The 17,012-nt window shown below is 50.7% G+C and overlaps 7 protein-coding genes across 7 annotated transcripts; 6 read left to right on the forward strand and 1 right to left on the reverse strand.

The window, feature by feature from the left end:
* Positions 1–325: 325 nt before the first annotated feature.
* MIND_00111800 (uncharacterized protein) lies at positions 326–1,429 on the forward strand (the record flags this gene model as incomplete). The annotated part of the gene is made up of 5 exons (XM_037358063.1): positions 326–404; positions 457–489; positions 536–731; positions 779–930; positions 990–1,429. 5 exons carry the CDS (start codon positions 326–328, stop codon positions 1,427–1,429), a joined length of 900 nt encoding a protein of 299 aa, XP_037225973.1.
* Positions 1,430–1,512: 83 nt separating this feature from the next.
* Positions 1,513–3,206, forward strand: MIND_00111900 (uncharacterized protein; the record flags this gene model as incomplete). Its single annotated transcript, XM_037358064.1, has 2 exons — positions 1,513–1,668; positions 1,716–3,206. Exons 1-2 carry the CDS (start codon positions 1,600–1,602, stop codon positions 3,204–3,206), a joined length of 1,560 nt encoding a protein of 519 aa, XP_037225974.1. The 5' UTR covers positions 1,513–1,599.
* Positions 3,207–3,349: 143 nt separating this feature from the next.
* On the forward strand, positions 3,350–6,163 carry MIND_00112000 (Protein mesA; the record flags this gene model as incomplete). Its single annotated transcript, XM_037358065.1, has 10 exons — positions 3,350–3,459; positions 3,505–3,738; positions 3,791–3,851; positions 3,897–4,592; positions 4,638–4,933; positions 4,986–5,262; positions 5,309–5,593; positions 5,649–5,807; positions 5,856–5,978; positions 6,032–6,163. The coding sequence occupies 10 exons, from the start codon at positions 3,350–3,352 to the stop codon at positions 6,161–6,163; spliced, it is 2,373 nt and encodes a 790-aa protein (XP_037225975.1).
* A 1,775-nt stretch (positions 6,164–7,938) lies between these two features.
* On the forward strand, positions 7,939–9,919 carry MIND_00112100 (Fungal-trans domain-containing protein; the record flags this gene model as incomplete). Its single annotated transcript, XM_037358066.1, has 5 exons — positions 7,939–8,055; positions 8,107–8,407; positions 8,458–8,587; positions 8,635–9,374; positions 9,426–9,919. 5 exons carry the CDS (start codon positions 7,939–7,941, stop codon positions 9,917–9,919), a joined length of 1,782 nt encoding a protein of 593 aa, XP_037225976.1.
* Positions 9,920–11,152: 1,233 nt separating this feature from the next.
* MIND_00112200 (uncharacterized protein) lies at positions 11,153–13,332 on the forward strand (the record flags this gene model as incomplete). The annotated part of the gene is made up of 6 exons (XM_037358067.1): positions 11,153–11,296; positions 11,343–11,669; positions 11,720–11,870; positions 11,915–12,298; positions 12,578–12,928; positions 12,974–13,332. Exons 1-6 carry the CDS (start codon positions 11,183–11,185, stop codon positions 13,330–13,332), a joined length of 1,686 nt encoding a protein of 561 aa, XP_037225977.1. The 5' UTR covers positions 11,153–11,182.
* MIND_00112300 (FSH1 domain-containing protein) lies at positions 13,333–14,309 on the reverse strand (the record flags this gene model as incomplete). The annotated part of the gene is made up of 7 exons (XM_037358068.1): positions 13,333–13,342; positions 13,392–13,437; positions 13,488–13,740; positions 13,794–14,041; positions 14,098–14,140; positions 14,192–14,225; positions 14,281–14,309. 7 exons carry the CDS (start codon positions 14,307–14,309, stop codon positions 13,333–13,335), a joined length of 663 nt encoding a protein of 220 aa, XP_037225978.1.
* A 1,072-nt stretch (positions 14,310–15,381) lies between these two features.
* Positions 15,382–16,814, forward strand: MIND_00112400 (Metallo-hydrolase/oxidoreductase; the record flags this gene model as incomplete). The annotated part of the gene is made up of 7 exons (XM_037358069.1): positions 15,382–15,618; positions 15,670–15,848; positions 15,914–16,131; positions 16,182–16,278; positions 16,329–16,375; positions 16,425–16,516; positions 16,563–16,814. The coding sequence occupies 7 exons, from the start codon at positions 15,382–15,384 to the stop codon at positions 16,812–16,814; spliced, it is 1,122 nt and encodes a 373-aa protein (XP_037225979.1).
* Between the last annotated feature and the right edge of the window lie 198 nt (positions 16,815–17,012).

Here is a 17,012-nt window from a genome sequence, read left to right on the forward strand (position 1 = left end):
AGTCTCCTTCGAAGAAGGGACATAGACCGTAGCTTGTTTGTACAAGCGGCAGAGAGGATGTTAGAATGCGGTATTTATCTGGCTGGGAATAATGGAGTAAGATGGCGGCCGAGGCTGTAATGAGGCTGTAAAATACCGAAATACCCAATTTCTCCTCTTAGGTTATGCACTACTACTGCGCAGATGCAGCGGCGTCGGTTTTTTGAATCTGAGCCAATGATCTAGGCGAGGGGCCAGTCACAAATGTTACATCTCTTCATCAACTTTCATTCGTACCACCACCTCCAGCCACGCTCATTGCACCGACTCTCGTTCACACGACAACATGAAAACATTTGCGGCCATAACCACGCTCTCTTTTGTCAATATTGCCCTTTCCCTTCCCACCAAACGCGGCGTCTCAGGTTCGAGGATTTCCCATCTCGCCAAGCTAATCTCATCTCGCCGGTTCTACAGACACCCACATCCTCAACTTCGCCCTAAATCTCGGTTCGTATCCCTCACTCTCTCGCATCCGTCTCAACGTGGTTTCCAGAATACCTTCAAGTCGACTTCTACAAGCAGGCGGTCGCTCAGTTCCCTCAAACCGCCTTCCGAGATGCTGGCGAGCCTGACTGGGTATACGGAAGACTCCAGCAAATGCACGATCACGATTCAACTCATGCAATGTTTCTCTCTACTGCCCTCAAAACCGCTGGTGTCTCTGCTGTCTCGCCATGCGATTTTATCTTGTGCGTGTTCCATCCATTGTCTTTTGTGTTTGACTGACTCTTGATAGCTCATTCACGGATGCGCGGTCTGTTATCGAGCAAGCGACTACCCTCAAATCCATCACGACTGCCGCGTATAATGGCGCTCTCCGTCTCCTCAATAACAGAGATTATGCAAGTATTGCTGCAAGTATGATGGCGGTGGAGGCTCGCCACGACTGTGTGTATTTATTTGTTCATCATGTGGAGGTCATAGTTGATGATGACCATGATATATAGCTTGGCTAAACGGTGCAGTCTTGCAACGCAGCGCCTGGACTACAGCGTTCGAAGCCTCACTAGGTCCAAGTCAAGCCTTTTCCGCTCTACTCTCATACATCAAATCGTGTCCAGCCTCCAACTCTCCCTTACTTCCTGGCCTCAACCGGTTTCCTGCTCTTTCACTCAGCAATATCTACCCTGGCCAAACGGCAACTGTCTCGTTTTCAGTCCCTAACGCTCCAAACCGGCAACTCTTTGCCGCTTTCATTAGCGGTGCCGGCAAGCCAACGTTTGTTCCGCTCGAAGAGAACAATACCAGAGTCAAGGTTCCCGATAACTTGTTTGGCCGTGTGTTTTGCGTCATTACGAGTGATGGTGGACGGGCGGATGATGAGGTTACTGTGGCTGGGCCTTCACTGGTCGAGTTGCAGTTCAACGCGAATGGACAGCTTGTATAGTGAAGGGGGGGGGGATTGAAGTAAACACAACACATGTACCACTTTGACGACATCTTCTTTATGCGCTCTCAGTAAGTATGGGTGACGAAAATTGTGACCGTTTGACCAGACCTTGTTCTCTCACTTTGTGCCCAGAGAAGCACAAAGCCCGGTTACCATGGCTCTCTCTTATGAAGCAGAGTCCGTTCTCTCGAAGGAAATTCTCTCGCTCTAGATACCAAGAGGAGGTGATGTTTCACGTACGTCTTCGAGGTTGTGGACACCTCCCTAATTATCTTCTACACAGAATATCATTCCGCTCAATGAAATACCTAGCAAGATATGGACAACGGGGCTTTCCTTTGTCAGCCCTCTGCTGAAAAGCTTAACGAACACACCCGTCGACACGCTCCCCGCCAATGTTCTCTCAGAGATTTTCATGTGCACTCTATCTTTCAACGGCTTCGGGTCCATCGCTGAACGTGGTCGCCTTGCATTAGAGCCACTGATCCTCTCACACGTCAGTCGACGTTGGCGAAGCGTTGCGTTGTCTCATCCACAATTGTGGGCAACCATTTGGGTTGACCGACCTCGCCCTCCCCACGTACCGATGGTGGAAATGTGGCTTGAACGGTCGCAGCGAGCCTCTTTGGTTCTTTACCTCCGGCAAACGCAACAAAATGCGAACTTTACGGACCCAGACGAGCATGGACTGACGGAAGAAATCATCAAACGCTTCAGCAGCCAGTTGTACCGCTGGTATCGCATCACCCTTTTCTTCTCTTTGCACACGCAAAAGTCGATGCTCCTTCTTCCCGATAAACCTGATTCGGCTCCACTACTACAGCATATCCATCTCGCCACCAATGACGACTGGGATCGCGAGAGTAAGCTGAAGACGGAGAAGATCTTGCACTCTTACTCCGCCTTGAAGTCTCTCGTCATCCACCCCTCTACGCTGCAGGTTCATATTCACTGGAATCGTCTCACGGAGCTCGATACCACTCAAGTCGGCTCACCAGTTGCCAATTACATCACTGTTTTGAAACTCTGTCGCAACCTAATTACTGCTGAGTTGAGAATCACGCCAGATTCACTTGACGCACCATTTGTCCGTCCGTATCATCGAGTTTCGCTGCCACGACTCAAATCATTCGCCATTCATTTCGACCATACCGATGCTGCACCGCTTCTTGACTGCCTTGTTTTACAGGCGCTTGAGGGTTTTGCGCTACGATACACTCGTTCACATCGTCGTAGCAATGATGCCAATGCTCTCCGTCAACTACTCGCCCGATCGGGACCTAGCTGCGTGCTTAAACGATTTGCTCTTCAAGATAATCCCCGAACACGTGACCATACGGCAGCCCATCACCTTGCTTTCCTCCAATCGCCACAGATGCACGGCCTGATCGAGCTAGCCCTGCAAATTGATCTGTGCGATGATGTATTTCGGTTCCTCACGCTAGGTAGTGTGGAAGATGGGACGCCACGCAATCTACCCAACTTGGAGATTGTGTCTTTGAAAGACGTCTCTGGAGATCACGTGGAGGACCTGGAGCTCTATCGAATGGTTGTCTCTCGATTGGGGCAGAAGACACCACTTTATGGTGCAGTCTTCAATCTATGTCTCAACGGCCACTCTGAATCGCGGATTCTACCATTGCTGTTTGAACGGTGTCGGAATAGTAGGGTGCAATTGAAGGTGTATTTGGCCTCCTGTGAAGACGCAAATTCAACGTCTGGGTGGTACACGAGTGAACCTATTCCCGGAGGCTATCTTACAGACGTAGCTTGATATTTTTTCCGTTATATGTTCAATAATTTAATTTTGGCTTCTTGGTCACACGTTACTACTCCCTTGACGCGACTTTCATGACACTCTAAGCTCACATTCCACTGAGAGAAGCGCGATCCGATAACCAACTCGTGTTCGTGGACATGGGGACGGATGGCGGGCATTGTTCATTTGTGCTTTTGGCCGAGTTTGACATTCTTGCTGGGGCGCAACTCAAATACCAGTTCCCTCAGCCGCTTGGAGTCGATGAAAGGTGTGTGCTTGCGTTTGCGGAATGCATCTCTCACCCAAGAAATAGTGTTCTTGCTATGTCTATGCTCCCGGATGGAGCAGAGACCCAGCTTGACGACTGGACCGTCTTCTTCCTCAACCAAACCCCATTCAACACCATTTCCCCTGTTCTTGCACTCGATACGCCGGAGGTGAAGACGGCTGCGCTGGCTGGAGAGCTGCAGAACGGGGAAGGTGACAAACCCGATCTATTATGTGTGCTTAACCTGGTCCGTACGAAACATGACTCGACATTGGAAAGGTGCAATATAGAAGTCGTCGATTGCCGTATAGAAACGTTAACATCAATATAGAGGTGCTAAAGTCCTGGCGTTGGCGATATGCACTCGACATCCATTCATCCAAATATTCAAGGTGCGCAACCCATATCATCTCAGTCTCCTAATCAACCTCATGTAGCCTGTTTTGCTGATGGCACTCGACGATTACCTGGCGGACCCGTCTCAAGACTGCCTCGCACGTCTTTTTGACGCCGTCAACTCTATGGATCTCTCCGGAGCACCCATCCTAACGCGCAACGAGAAAATGGTCATGCGTTACTCGGACCGAAGAGACATCTTTGCCGAGAAATTTGCCCATTTGAGCCCTCAGCACCAACCTTACGGTAAAAGCTCTCATCAACATCGTTCAACTCAATCGGGCGAGTCGTTCTCGAGTTTCGAGGAGGGGATCTTGATGAAAAGAGATCGTGACGAGACCACAATGGCTGCTGGAGCCGCTGTTTCCCAGTCGTCTCCCTCAGAGGCGTCTTTTTCCCTTGGCGGAAGTTTAGTCTGGGTCGGTGGTGATGAAGGTGGGCATGAAACAACAAGCGCAGAGGGTGAGGAGAACGATAGTGTCCACTCATTCGTCGGAACAACGGTGGCTGGCTCGAGTTATCAGCGGCGAAGGTCAACAGATGCATCGTCCGGCTCCTCTGCTCAACATCATAACGGAACCCTCCGACCTTCCATGTTGACACCATCATTTCAAGACCCTCATTCCCGACCTGGGCTCGGCAAGGATACCCATTTTTATCATACCACCGTTGCCTATATGGACCACCAATTACCAATCAAAATGCCTCTCTCAACATTCCCTGAAGAGGTCGGCGATGTAGGCTTTCCATTCTTGACAATATTATTCCATAATGTGCTTCAGTACTCCTTAATAATGCTCGTCAAGGCTTTCTCGTCAACTGCACAGGTTTCTGGTCCCATGCATCCACATCTCTACACTAATGGCCCTCAAACGCATCCCATAATCATACTCTTCAATGCACTCGTGACTGGCAAGCGCATTATCTTCCTCGGCCACAAGAAACCGGCTGGCGAAGTTTCGACTTTCGTTCTTTCTGCTTGTGCGTTGGGCTCAGGGTGTGGTGCTGTTCTGCGGGGCTTTATTGAACGTGCGTTTCCATACGCCAACCTAAATAACAAGGACGAGTGGGAAGCAGTGTAAGTCAGGATGGCCAATATGGTTTATTGCGAGCTCAATATGATGCGTTAGACCCGCATATATTGCTGGAGTGACTAATCCCATCTTTAAAACGTCGCCTACTTGGGATTTACTGCTGGACATCTCTGTAGGTTCAGTCACCGTAGCAAAGGACATTTTTACCACTTACCCGGTGACTTCCACCGTGCCTCTGGGCCTCCCGGCGATCTCTCGTGCCACAACTTTCAATGCAGATGCCTCCCTCGGCAGCGAGGAGGATCTTGCAAAAAAGGACGGCACAAACGTCAAATCCGCTGACCATAATGCAGACAATATTTTCCTTGAGGATGTATGGCTGCTTTCACTTGGTCATCGCATGACTTACGGTCCTGCAGATTAAAGCCGCTATTGAATACCATTATGGCGAAAATCATGTTCGAATGCGGTTCACTGAATATGTACTTCGGTTCGTGCGGCTGGCGTCGCGTTACGAGGAGGACACAATCGGGTCCACCAAGTTTGGCTACCCCAGTACAGTCTTCGACAATCGCTTACCGAATCCGCGATTGGGGAGCGGCATGTCGTTTGTTGATGACACCGCCGGGCGGAGGGAGATTACCGGTAATGCACAGCGCATTGAAGCGTGGAGGAAAACAAACAGCTATGAATATATTTGTGTGGTGCGTATAAGCGGGCGTTACTTTTCGCCGGTCGATTGACTCGCGCGTTATGAAGGACTTTCGGAATGCACAACTCACAGACACGATTCAAGGGTTCGATGTCGCTCATCAATTGTTCCGGATACGAAACGCCAAATACCTCTCCGACGCGGAGATGATTGCGATTATGCGAGCACTTTCGGACAACGTGAAAAGTTACGAGCAGGTTGTTGAGGTGGGTGATGGCGTCTCTCATGAATCCGTGATCCTATGTTTTTGACAGCTCCTCGCTTACCTTATGCCGAATGGCGGAGGTCTGGCCCACCTTGCGTTTGGCTGCTTCCACCAGAGGGACGCGGTACGAGATGCGACTGTGGACCTGTTCAATCAGATCCGCGCTTTCCCGGTGAGTAGTATCATGCCCGCTATCCTAGAATGCGTGCTGAGCGGCGGGGACAGGTTGGCGCAGTGTTTCTGCAGATGCTGAATCACTTCCAACGTTATGCCTACGTGCGACTGGCCCACGCGAAACAGCTTCAGCTCCAACGCCCCAATGATCCTGGCTTCCGCGCCGGGAATGGTGTTTACTAGACTTTTTTCGTTCACTGTGTGTTGTATTTTTTATATGCTCACTGTTTCGTGTTGCCCTTTTTTATCATACAAAGTACAGACTAACAAATTTGAGTTGCGACTCGGCAAACTGACCTCAAGTCAGCCCAGAAACATCCTGAATCATGGTTTATTATGGCTGCTTTCGCAAAGACAGGCATCAGGTTATCGGCATATTTTACTTTCTGCCCCTTGAAGACTTTTATTGCTGGCTCTATTTCGAGCAAGAACCAAATGTCTAGAGTCAAGATTCAAGTTCCAGGTCCTATCCGAATTCAGAATTGGGCAACATGAAAAGCAAGGCTTCTTTCGTGTGGACCCAATGTGGACGCTGGGCGGTGAAACAGTGATGCTCGTCGCCAATGGACAACGCAACGAGGAAGCGCGGGCGGTGAATGTGGTAAGCAGCATACCGCGGGCCGCCGACGGTCCGTAGTAAAGCCCTTTGATCGACGCGGATCACCCGAAGATCGGCTGAGAGGCCCACAGTTTACTCACGAAAATAAGTTCAAAATTTGCTAGAAAAGTGCTGGAATGCGTATCGCTTGCCTGCGTAGAGGTTGACAGAGGCAGTATAGGGATATTTGGAGAGTGAATCGGGCGGCGGGAACAGGGCTCGTTGCCGCTTTTGACGAAGATTGTCTGGAGGTATGACATGTGAACTGCCATGCTGGTGGGACAGCGTGCGAGTTTGACCGCAGCACCGACAGTATACTTCGTCGTGAGGATGTTCGTGCCAAGCGCTTCTCTGTCGGTATTTTTGGGAGGGTTCCGGCTCAAGAGCAGGGGGGTGATGGTGTGTTTGGACGGTAGTATCGACCACGAGCGATAGCTCTGGACTAACTGGCGCATTTTGAGACTCTGATAGTGCCACAGTAGTCGGCCAACCTCTGGGTCCGTTCAAGGGATTGACGAGGCAGACCTAAGCACAGCATGGATTCGGACCCGGGCGCGGTTCGGAAGAAAGCCGACCCGAGTTGGTCGGCGTCCACACAGACAGACTGCTGATGAGCTGATTGTCGATGCAAGGCGAAGATTGGCCGTGTTCTGAACTTTTCTGGAGGAGAGCTTTATCGTTGGATCGGTTCTTCGGAAGAGGCTTCTCTTTTCTTACTGAGGCAACTTGCAAGAGCCGATGGAAAATGCTCTAGAACTGCGGTGCCGGGGCAACCCCGCGTTCGGCATTTTTGCAGGGAATTAATATCGGACCGAGTGGGTGAGCGGCTTGATATGCCCGTTGTGAGAAGCTCGCTGGATAAAGAGTTGTCAAAATCGCTGTGTATTTCAAGCTGGAGACTATGAAGTAGTAACTGGAGTATTTACGGAGTGGTAGAGCAACTTTAGCAAGGCGATGAGTGGACGGGGGTGGCGAGACAAAGTCGGAGGATGTTCATGTGAACACTGGAAGTTTCAGATCTCGATTTGATTGGCCCTGAGACGCATGCCGTTTTTAGGATGTAGCGCGTCTCGGCTGTGATGATGTTTATAATAACTCTATATGGTGGACGAGGCTCTCTTGTTCCCCCACCTCCTCTTCCGACCGTTCATGCTTGTTTCCGAAATCCTGCTGTCCCACTAATTCGCCCGGCTTCTCTTTGCCACCTCTATACTTCACCTGCTTTCCGTCCAAACCCCTCCCCTGCTCGCGGTCACTTTTCCCCGTTTTCGCACAGTGCCGCCTTCTCGCCGTCTGGCTGTAAATTTTAATTCCGCTTTCGACTTAATGGCCAATAAGACATCACCTGCGGAGGGAGCCCATGGCACTTTGCAAAGAGGCAAAGCTTGTCTGCGATGCAGGTCGGTCAATTCTTCCCGGTCTTTCTTTAGTTGTGGCGCTAAAATGGGACATAATATCCCACAGGAAACGCAAAATGGTGTGTCTCATGCTTCCCACCTCGGGACCGTTGCTCACCGCTCATTTTTAGCGATGCGATGGCGCAAAACCCGCTTGTCAACAATGTGCGCGTGCTAAGAAAGGCGAAGCCTGCGAATACGATGATGGCAAAGGCAAGACGCGAACACAAATTCTTCGCGAGACCATTGTGCGGCTTGAGCAGAGAGTTCGAGAACTGGAGGATCCTGACTATGTTTCACCGGCTGTGACTCTATTCGACCCTCATACCTTCGACCCCCAAGCGTTGAGGAGTCTATCAGAATCCCCACCCTCTTCGTCGTATGATTCAGCAGATGCCTCGTTCTCAGCAGGGCACTCTCCATTTCCCTCAGGTATGTTGTTAGATCCGACTGCTCAATGTTTTACTGATGCAACGTCTTAGACTCTGCTCATTCACCTGAAGGTTCTTGGAGTCAAGCCGTCTCAGCTTCGCCGCCATTGTTTGGGGCCGACATGTTTTTCCAAGAGCCTCAATCGCAAATCAACCCTCCCCTTGATTTAGCCCTCATGCTGTTCGTGTGCCGTCGGATCAATTTTGCCTCACACTCACCCCATCTAGCTTGGAAATCTTCACCCCCCACCGCCACCAATGCGGCCTCCAGGTTCACATGGGTCAGCTCAAGGACAGCCTCAATCGCTCCCTTGCAGAGCAGCGCCATCCAGTGCTTATGAATGCGATCTATCTTTGGGCCTGCTTCATCTCCCGACCGGGGCCGCTGTCCCAACACGAAGATCACTACCTTTCGATGGCACTCGATGCGTTGCAGGAGGCCTTGCGCGACGGGGACAAGACTCTTGACATTGTTCAGGCTGAATGTCTGTTGTCGACCTATTTCCTTTCAAACGGACGGGTATTAGAGGGAAGCTACCATGCCAGTGCAGCCGCAGCGTTGGCAGTTCAGTGTGGGCTTCAGGAACAGTTGCAGGAGGAGAGGAGCGTTGGTGGCTGGTTGTCTGACAATGACGACATGAAGCCGCTCAAGATGGACCTGCGACGTGGGGAAAGGGTGTTGGCGTTTTGGCAGGTTTATAACCTCGACCGTTGTTGGTCGGTTGTCCTGCGCAAGTCGACGATCATCCCAGATGGACCTCAAGCGTGGAATGCTATTCACGCGCCATGGCCGCTCGATATGACGGACTACCAAACAGGTGCTCTTGTTTCTGGCGCCAACTTTCAAACAATCAAGTCGTTTGTGGAAGGTGACGTTGCCTCCAACGGTTACTCAAACCAAGCGATGCGCGCCAAGGCTTCTGCTCTGTTTGAACGAGCCAGCTCGTTGTCTATTAGCTGGGATTCTCGTATGCCAATGCTTTTCATACAAGTCATTGATCCTGACCATGCTCACTTAGGTATCAAACCATCAGACCCCCTCCGTCAAGAAATCCATTCGCTCGAGCTCACCATTGGTGCATTCCTCAGTACTCTACCACCATTACACACACTCGACACTGTTGGGCCAGAGGACAAGCCAGTTTTGATCACCGCTCACACTCTTGTGCATACTGCGCTGATTCACCTCTACCAACGCTTCGTGCCCGACGATCGAGTCTCTTACGACAAGTGCGCGCGAGCCGCCAGGGCTTGTGGCACCATCATCACGCATATCAACGACGCCGACTTCGCGTTTCTGGATCCCATCCTTGCTCCTTGCTGGACTGCTGTCGCCGAGGCCCTTCTTCGGGAACTCGCAACCATCAATTCGGCGTGGCCCATGAACGGCGCTGACGCCGATGTCCGCAATGAACTGGGGACGGTTATGTATGCGCTCACCAGCCTTGCTTCAAAGCTGCCCATCGCAAGCATCTCTGTCGCCAAGCTTCAGAAACGGCTGGCTGAGTTATAACCTGACTTGTAAACCGAAAACGACGACCAAGTCCTCTCAGGAGACGACCACGATAAATTCGATTTTCATCATGGAGTCTGGACTTATTATCACTTCCCTTTTTTGCGAGCGCGAGTCTCGCGACACCCTTCGAATTCTCCCGGACCGGCATATCCTCCTACTCAATTCTTCTTACCACGCCTTGGAGGCATGCCCCATCCTGGCTTGCTACTCTTGGACATTACAGGGTTTGATTTGCTTTGTTACGCTTTTGCTATGGACCTTGCCCTTTACCATTCGTTTACATAGCTTTTCGTTTTTCTCCTCCCTCGGACGCTGTTTCGGACCTTCGCGCTTTTTCGCTTTCACGTTCCTTTACGATTTTTCATGCACATTACGAGTACCGGACTTGGACTCATAACCCTCCATGGACCTTCCCCGCCTTATCGGACGCTTTTACGGACCAACGGACACTAAAACCAAATGCTTTTACACGTACTGTACCACCTAGACGCTCGCGGACTGCGGACCTTTTTGCCTACGGACGGACAACATACAAGTGCCCAGCTACCTCCCGCCCCCAAAATCTCGTGTATTTTTTCCAAGTACTTACTTACTATACTTATTAGTTGTTGTCTATAATGTATTGGATGTTGTGGGTGCGCGGCGCACCAGCCTTGTCATTTTTGCTGAAAACTTTTTTTAAAAAAACACTAGGCTTTTGCGGACTAGGTTAAGTACTCGCACTGATGTCGACCTGAACGCCACCAAGATTATCAGTGTGGGATCGAAACAGAGGCGACGACGGGAGAAGGAGTTCAGGACCGCAAGTTTCCCCCCATAGGGGAAGGAACCCGGAAGGTGGGCTGGATCAGCATGCTGTCGTAGATCGCAGAACGAAGCAGATAGTCGCCATAGCGAGCGCACGACGACACGGGCATCAGAAAGGTACGCATGCGTGAGAGAGTGCTGCGGAGGGCATGAATGGTGTGTTGGCGACTAGAGTGGGGCCTAGGGTTTAACTTCGGTAGCTTCTTAGTCAGGGTATGAATGCGGGAGTTGTGCGGGAAGGTGTGCGCGGGGCGCTGGGCGGGGAGTATCAGCAATTTGAATATCGCGTAAATATAGCGAGAGGGAGGAAGGCACCAGCCAGATCAGGCGTTTCTTCACTTGAAGATTGACTTCTCAAATAAAGGGCGCTAGCGCTGCGCATGAAGAGCTGACATAGTGTCACGTGATCTAAATCTCGACCCGCCGATTCAGTTAACCCGACTCTATCTCATTATGTTCAAATTCGACTTTGAAGTGGACCAAGACCCAGTGGACGAGGGAGTAGGACCTGCCGCGCCGCCACTAATTCAATTAGAATCGTTTTCAGAGCTTTCCATTGCACATCTAGTGCGTGAATTGCGGACAAGAACTCCTGATTTGTAGACTGCTGCAGCTAGAGGCGCTTCCCTCCCAACTCTCATATTCCCCCGTGTCCATTCCGCTCGCTTCAACACGACAACGAGTAACTCTGGCGAGAAGGGATCTATTCGATGCCCGCTTTCAATTGATTTCCGTGGGCACCGGGGCTGACGGCGACAACAAAACGGAGGAGACGAGTTCGGGATCGTCAGCGCTGGCTTTTCTAGATGCACCGTCCGACCTTATTCCGGGCGTCTACGAAGGCGGTCTCAAAACATGGGAATGTAGTCTCGATCTAGTCAACTACCTCGATGGCGTGGCTGGGCCGAGCGCGTATTTCCAGGGGAAAGCGGTACTCGAAGTAAGTGGATCTCAGTGTGCGCTTCAACCGGTTTTGTGACCACTAAACAGGTCGGCTGCGGGACAGCGATACCATCGACTTACATCGTCAGCCGTCTCTTTAGTGAAGAACCACCAATGGTGGAGACAAGGATCCACTTACAAGACTACAACACCGACGTTATTGAGCTGATAACGTTTCCCAACATTATCCTTGCTTGGTGTACGCCCATCACAAGCAATGCATCTCTACTTACTTGTGGGTAGATATGTCCCCCGCGTCGGACGAGTACCGCTCCTCAATAACAGACAACGAGGACGATAGACTTCCGCCGGCAGAGGTAGTGTCTCCCGGAGAGCTCTCGATGACCGCCGACCTCAAGAAGGCTTTCTCCGCGTCACTCGAGCGATATAAAATTCGACTCCAACTCTTTTCAGGCCCATGGCAATCCCTTGCCGCTCACATACCTCCAACGCAAGCATTCGACATCGTGTTGACATCAGAGACGATATATCGGCTCGAGGCACTACCAGCGTTGATACAGCTTCTCGAAGTAGCATCTGGGGAGCAGGCTATCTGTCTTGTCGCCGCCAAGGTCCTGTACTTCGGTGTTGGCGGTGGAGTGGCAGAATTTGTTGCAGCATTGGACCGTGAATCCAAAAGGCCTCGGGTTGTAACTAGGACTGTATGGGAGCACAATACGGGTGTAGGGAGGAAAATCTTGCAAATAGAATGGCTCCATTAGGACAACGCTCGAAAGACACGAGGCTTGAAAGCTCGACGAGGGATTCAATGATCGACATCACGTGGATTATACTCTTGCGCAGCGACGATGTTCAAACCTGGTGACAAAATGAACCCGTATGATCCAGGCAAGTCTTAGATTGAGACTGACAAACCGATCGTGGACAAACAATTCTTGAACTCAGCTGCTTTGGAACTGGGAGGAGACGGGCCTCAACAACGACTCGCAGCTGGCAAGGGGCCGATGAGTCCGGCACAGATGCAAGAAATACTACAAGACCCCGCAAAACTCAGCCTTCTGCTTTCAATGATGCCGCGCGACAACCCTGAGACTGGCGAGACAGCGATAGAGCAGATGATGCGTGAGAAGCGTGAATGGGCTGAAGCGGACGCAAAAAGCGCGAAGCTAAAGGAACAAGGCAACGATGCATTCAGGGCGGGGGACTACAAAAAGGCCTTTGCTGTTTATACGGCCTGCATGCTGCTGTCTGCACATGAACCGCTTTACCCACTAAATCGAGCTGCGGTCGGCCTCAGTAAGGACATGGCCTTCTGAGAGTGAAGTATTCATCATCCTACAGAGTTGCAGCTTTATCAGACCGTCGTCGAGGACGCTTCGGAAGCGGTCGAGAGAGATTTCAATTCGGCCAAAGCACACTTCCGGCGCGGCCAGGCCTTTTACTTCTTGGGCGAATGGAGCAAGGCCGAGGATGATTACGCCAAAGCATTGAAACTACAGCCAAATGACTCCGCTGTTATGCAGCAGAAAGGCGAACTTAAACGTGTGCGGGGATTATCAGCGGCAGAGCAAGCTGCCTGGTTGGCTGGACAAACGCGTCTCACCCTCAGGGATGTTTTTCCAAAGGCCGAGTTCAAAGCGAGGATCGAGGAGGCGTTGGGACGAAAAATGACGACCACGGAGCTGGGTATGAATGGCTGACTACTGAGATCTATAACTTCGATGTTTCTAAAGTGGTCGAGGTCTGCTCTAATATGAACCTCGCCATTAACTCGCTCCACGACTGTTGAGTGGGAATACGGTGTCCTTGTCAACTTTTTTTCAGATACCTGACGGAATCAGGGCAGCATTCATACCTCCTTCGTGAATTTCCACCCGGCTGATCTTCCATAAGGCTGCCAACTCTCTTGAACTCTTCTCTGCCACAATCGAATCATTGCGCGCAATGATATGCAACGTAGGCGTGTCGAATTTCATGTTCTTGGGGAAAACTAGATCGCCGATGGTTCCTGGCACGCGGAATCCGGATACTGCGATACAAAACTTCAAGGGGGGATGTGGCGCTTTGCCGTCTATGGAAAAAGGTGGGTATATGTGTGGTCGTTCGAGCTATTGCGTCATCAGACAAGAAACAGAAAACCACGATGGTCGCAAGTCCTGACCAGCGCACAGAGCAGAGCTGCCATCGCCGCCCCCTGCGAAAAGCCTAGTACGCCATCGAAGTGTCGTTCGCTCAGAGTATCTCGTAGAAGAGCGAGGGTTTCTGGAAACCCATGATGGTTGGGATCGTCCTTGCGCCACTGAATCCAGGCACGTGATTCATTCGCTTCGATTGCGTCAGAGGAGTCGAAAGCGGGGATATTGGTATTGGGTAGCTGCGAGGCCAGGAGGAGGGGGCCTGCAAGGCAGACTGACAATAAGTGCATGAGATGATGTTCAAGGGTTTGTGGGCATGAGCAAACTTACCAAATTCAACCTCCGCGCCACAAGTTTTGCGAAGTGCCGTCAGCTCCATATCGATACTTGATCAGCCGCAATGCGGTGAACGCGAAAGCCTTACCCGTTTTTCGAATGCAATTGCATTTTGTGAATATCTAGGAGGGCAGCAAGCATAAGGATAGTCGAGACCGGCTCGGGAGAAAAAGGTACCCGTGAAGTGCAAGAATTCGCACCACCATCGTGGTTTTGGTCAAACTTTTTGATGAGCTTGCCGCCGAGATCGACCAACGCGGTCACGTGGTGAAGGACTTGACATGATTGATTTTCGGACTCTGTCGAATGGAAGCCACTCAGCCCATTTTGACTAGCACTTGAGCCATTTCTTGAGCAACCCCTTGATGGAATCTATTCACCCCAATTCGGCAAGTGACAGTGTTAACAGAGCAGCCTAAAGAATGCAAGAACATACTTATCTCGAGTTCTGTGGTCCAATGGCTACGACGCCACCATTCCCTTGTCGCATGATGTTGGACGGGTGGTGACCCCAGTGAGACTCGAACACGACGCACGTAACAAGAATGCGAGTTCGAGTCTCGTCAGAGCTAAGCCAGCTTTTTCCTGTCATTGGCGTCTCAGACGTTGACTGGGGATGACTCTACTCGAGTCACAAGTTGATTAGTACTTGTCAAATCATACGAATCTAAAGCTGTGGGTCGGAATGTAGTGGATACGACGCAGAGGAGTTTTCAGTCAACCCAATCCCTTCATGTCATTACCCTCTAATCTGAGGGTCAGGCTAGGCAAGTAACTTGAGCTGGAGTGTATACTTGTGTAGTAGTTGACTTGCAGTCCAAATTCGAATGTGGCCAAAAGCGAGTTGAAGTAGGTCGGAGTTCGTTTATACGTATTACGGGAGTATCTGAGGGGCATGAGTAGAAGTACTCCAGAGTCTAGATTAAGACGACATTCTTGATATTAAAGTCTCTTGAGATATCTGGCCGCTTTCTTAAGCAGGAGATTAAACTAGTAGAGTCCAAGATAGTCCACTTTATCGAAACGTCTGTTGACTACTGGCCATGAACTCGTGTCTTGGACATGGAGCAGCGCTTCAACTTGTGAATCGAGTTGATTCTACAGCCGTTTATCAAAGGTATTACCGCAGCCGTCTTCTACGCGCTGCACCATGTTGGCGTAGAAGTGGAGAGAAGATAAACCGGGATGAACTGTGACTGCAGGTCACGAGCGGGAAGTGGCGTCTCACGATCATGAGCTATGGCAGCGATGACTGCATTCTGACTTGAACCACGAACCATGCCAGTCCACACACCCTCCCATTACCACAAATCCAGAAGAGGGCCATTCGAAAATCCTTGGCCGCCAGTGTTGACGATGATGGCCAGCGCAATGGCGCTGATGAAGCTTCCGTTTGAACGAGCCACTCCATACGAACACGACCTCGAGTATGTCAAGACCGTCAAGACAGTGAAGCCAAACTTCGGGGCTTTGGATGACACGGAGAAACTCTGTGCTATGTGGCTGGGGCATGCTGTACGAACGTTGAACTTACTAACGACCAATCTGCCTCATTGTTTCATACAGGGTTATCTTGTCCAGCTACCCGCTGAAGCAAGTCATCGTCCCATACGCATCTTGTTCGATCCAATGTTCTCTGAACGCGCCTTTCCATCTGCTTGGGTCGGACCCAAGAGGCGGTTGGAAGCGCCATGCCGGGTGGACGAGCTTCCAGAGATAGACTTTGTCGCTGTGAGTCACAACCAGTTGCGTACTAGTTGCGTTTTGCACCTATACAAAAGAAAACGGCTAACAAGAAGTTCGGTTGCAGTTATGATCATTGCGACCTGGACGCGCTCAGGGCATTGTCAAACAAGTCGCACGCAACACTTTTCCTCGTTCCTCTAGGAATGGAAGACAATTTACGTTCTGTTGGCATCCCTAGTCCCCGGATCTTCGAACTCGATTGGTGGGATACGCTTCTCTGCCCGTTGGATGGCAGGATGTGCAACTATCGGTTTACTTGTACCCCAGCTCAACACAACAGTGGTAAGTCCCTGTTCATCTGTCTGTCCGCCAGTTTCAAAGACATTGTGTAGGTCGAGGAATGCTTGATCAAAACTGGACCCTATGGTGTGGATGGTCGATTCAGCAAGAACACAAGAACAAGACGTGGGCATCTACATATTTTGCTGGGTAATACTTGCCCAGATATACTCTAGTCACTGAGACTTACTTTCTTACAGCGACACAGGGTACCAAACACTCAATGGACCGTGTCCAGCTTTCAAAGGTTTGTGTGTTCCGGACTTGGTGCCGTTTTCTCAAGTATCTTTTTCTAGAAATCGGGGAGAAACTCGGACCCTTTACCCTCGCAATCGTTCCTATCTGGTCCGGTGCATCCCTCACATTTCTCGGAAAGATGGGTTACCGCGTATGTTTGGCTCCATGGCTAAAATACAAACCGATGAATGTTGCAGCTCTCCGACGACAGTCACCTCGTCACTCTCCATGCCACTCCTGAAGATGCTGTCAAACTGGTGGCAGACGTTCGCGCAAAGAATGCACTCGCAATGCACTTTGGAACATTTGCTGGGTCTGACGACGAAGCTCTCGAGCCGGCTGTGAGGCTAGCCAAAGCGAGCAGCCCTGATCAAGTTCATGTGCAAGTTATTGATGTTGGAGAGTGCATGGCATTCGAGCCCAATCTTGAGTTAGAAGAAAGCAAATGAAGTTGTACATATAGTCTTCACAAATTGTATCCAGCACATGGATAGGATAGATGGGTTGTACCGTGAAGCACTCGTCACGATTCTTCACGATTACAAAATCATTGTGCCGTCGTGACTACATTCTCTCCTTGACTAATAGTACTCCCTCCAGCCGGCCTTGCTTTCACCAAGTTCATTCCAATTTACATTCTCAACACG

Source organism: Mycena indigotica (genome assembly GCF_014461135.1).
Source record: "Mycena indigotica strain 171206Taipei chromosome Unknown Mind.scaff0001, whole genome shotgun sequence".
Classification (NCBI taxonomy): Eukaryota; Fungi; Basidiomycota; class Agaricomycetes; order Agaricales; family Mycenaceae; genus Mycena; species Mycena indigotica.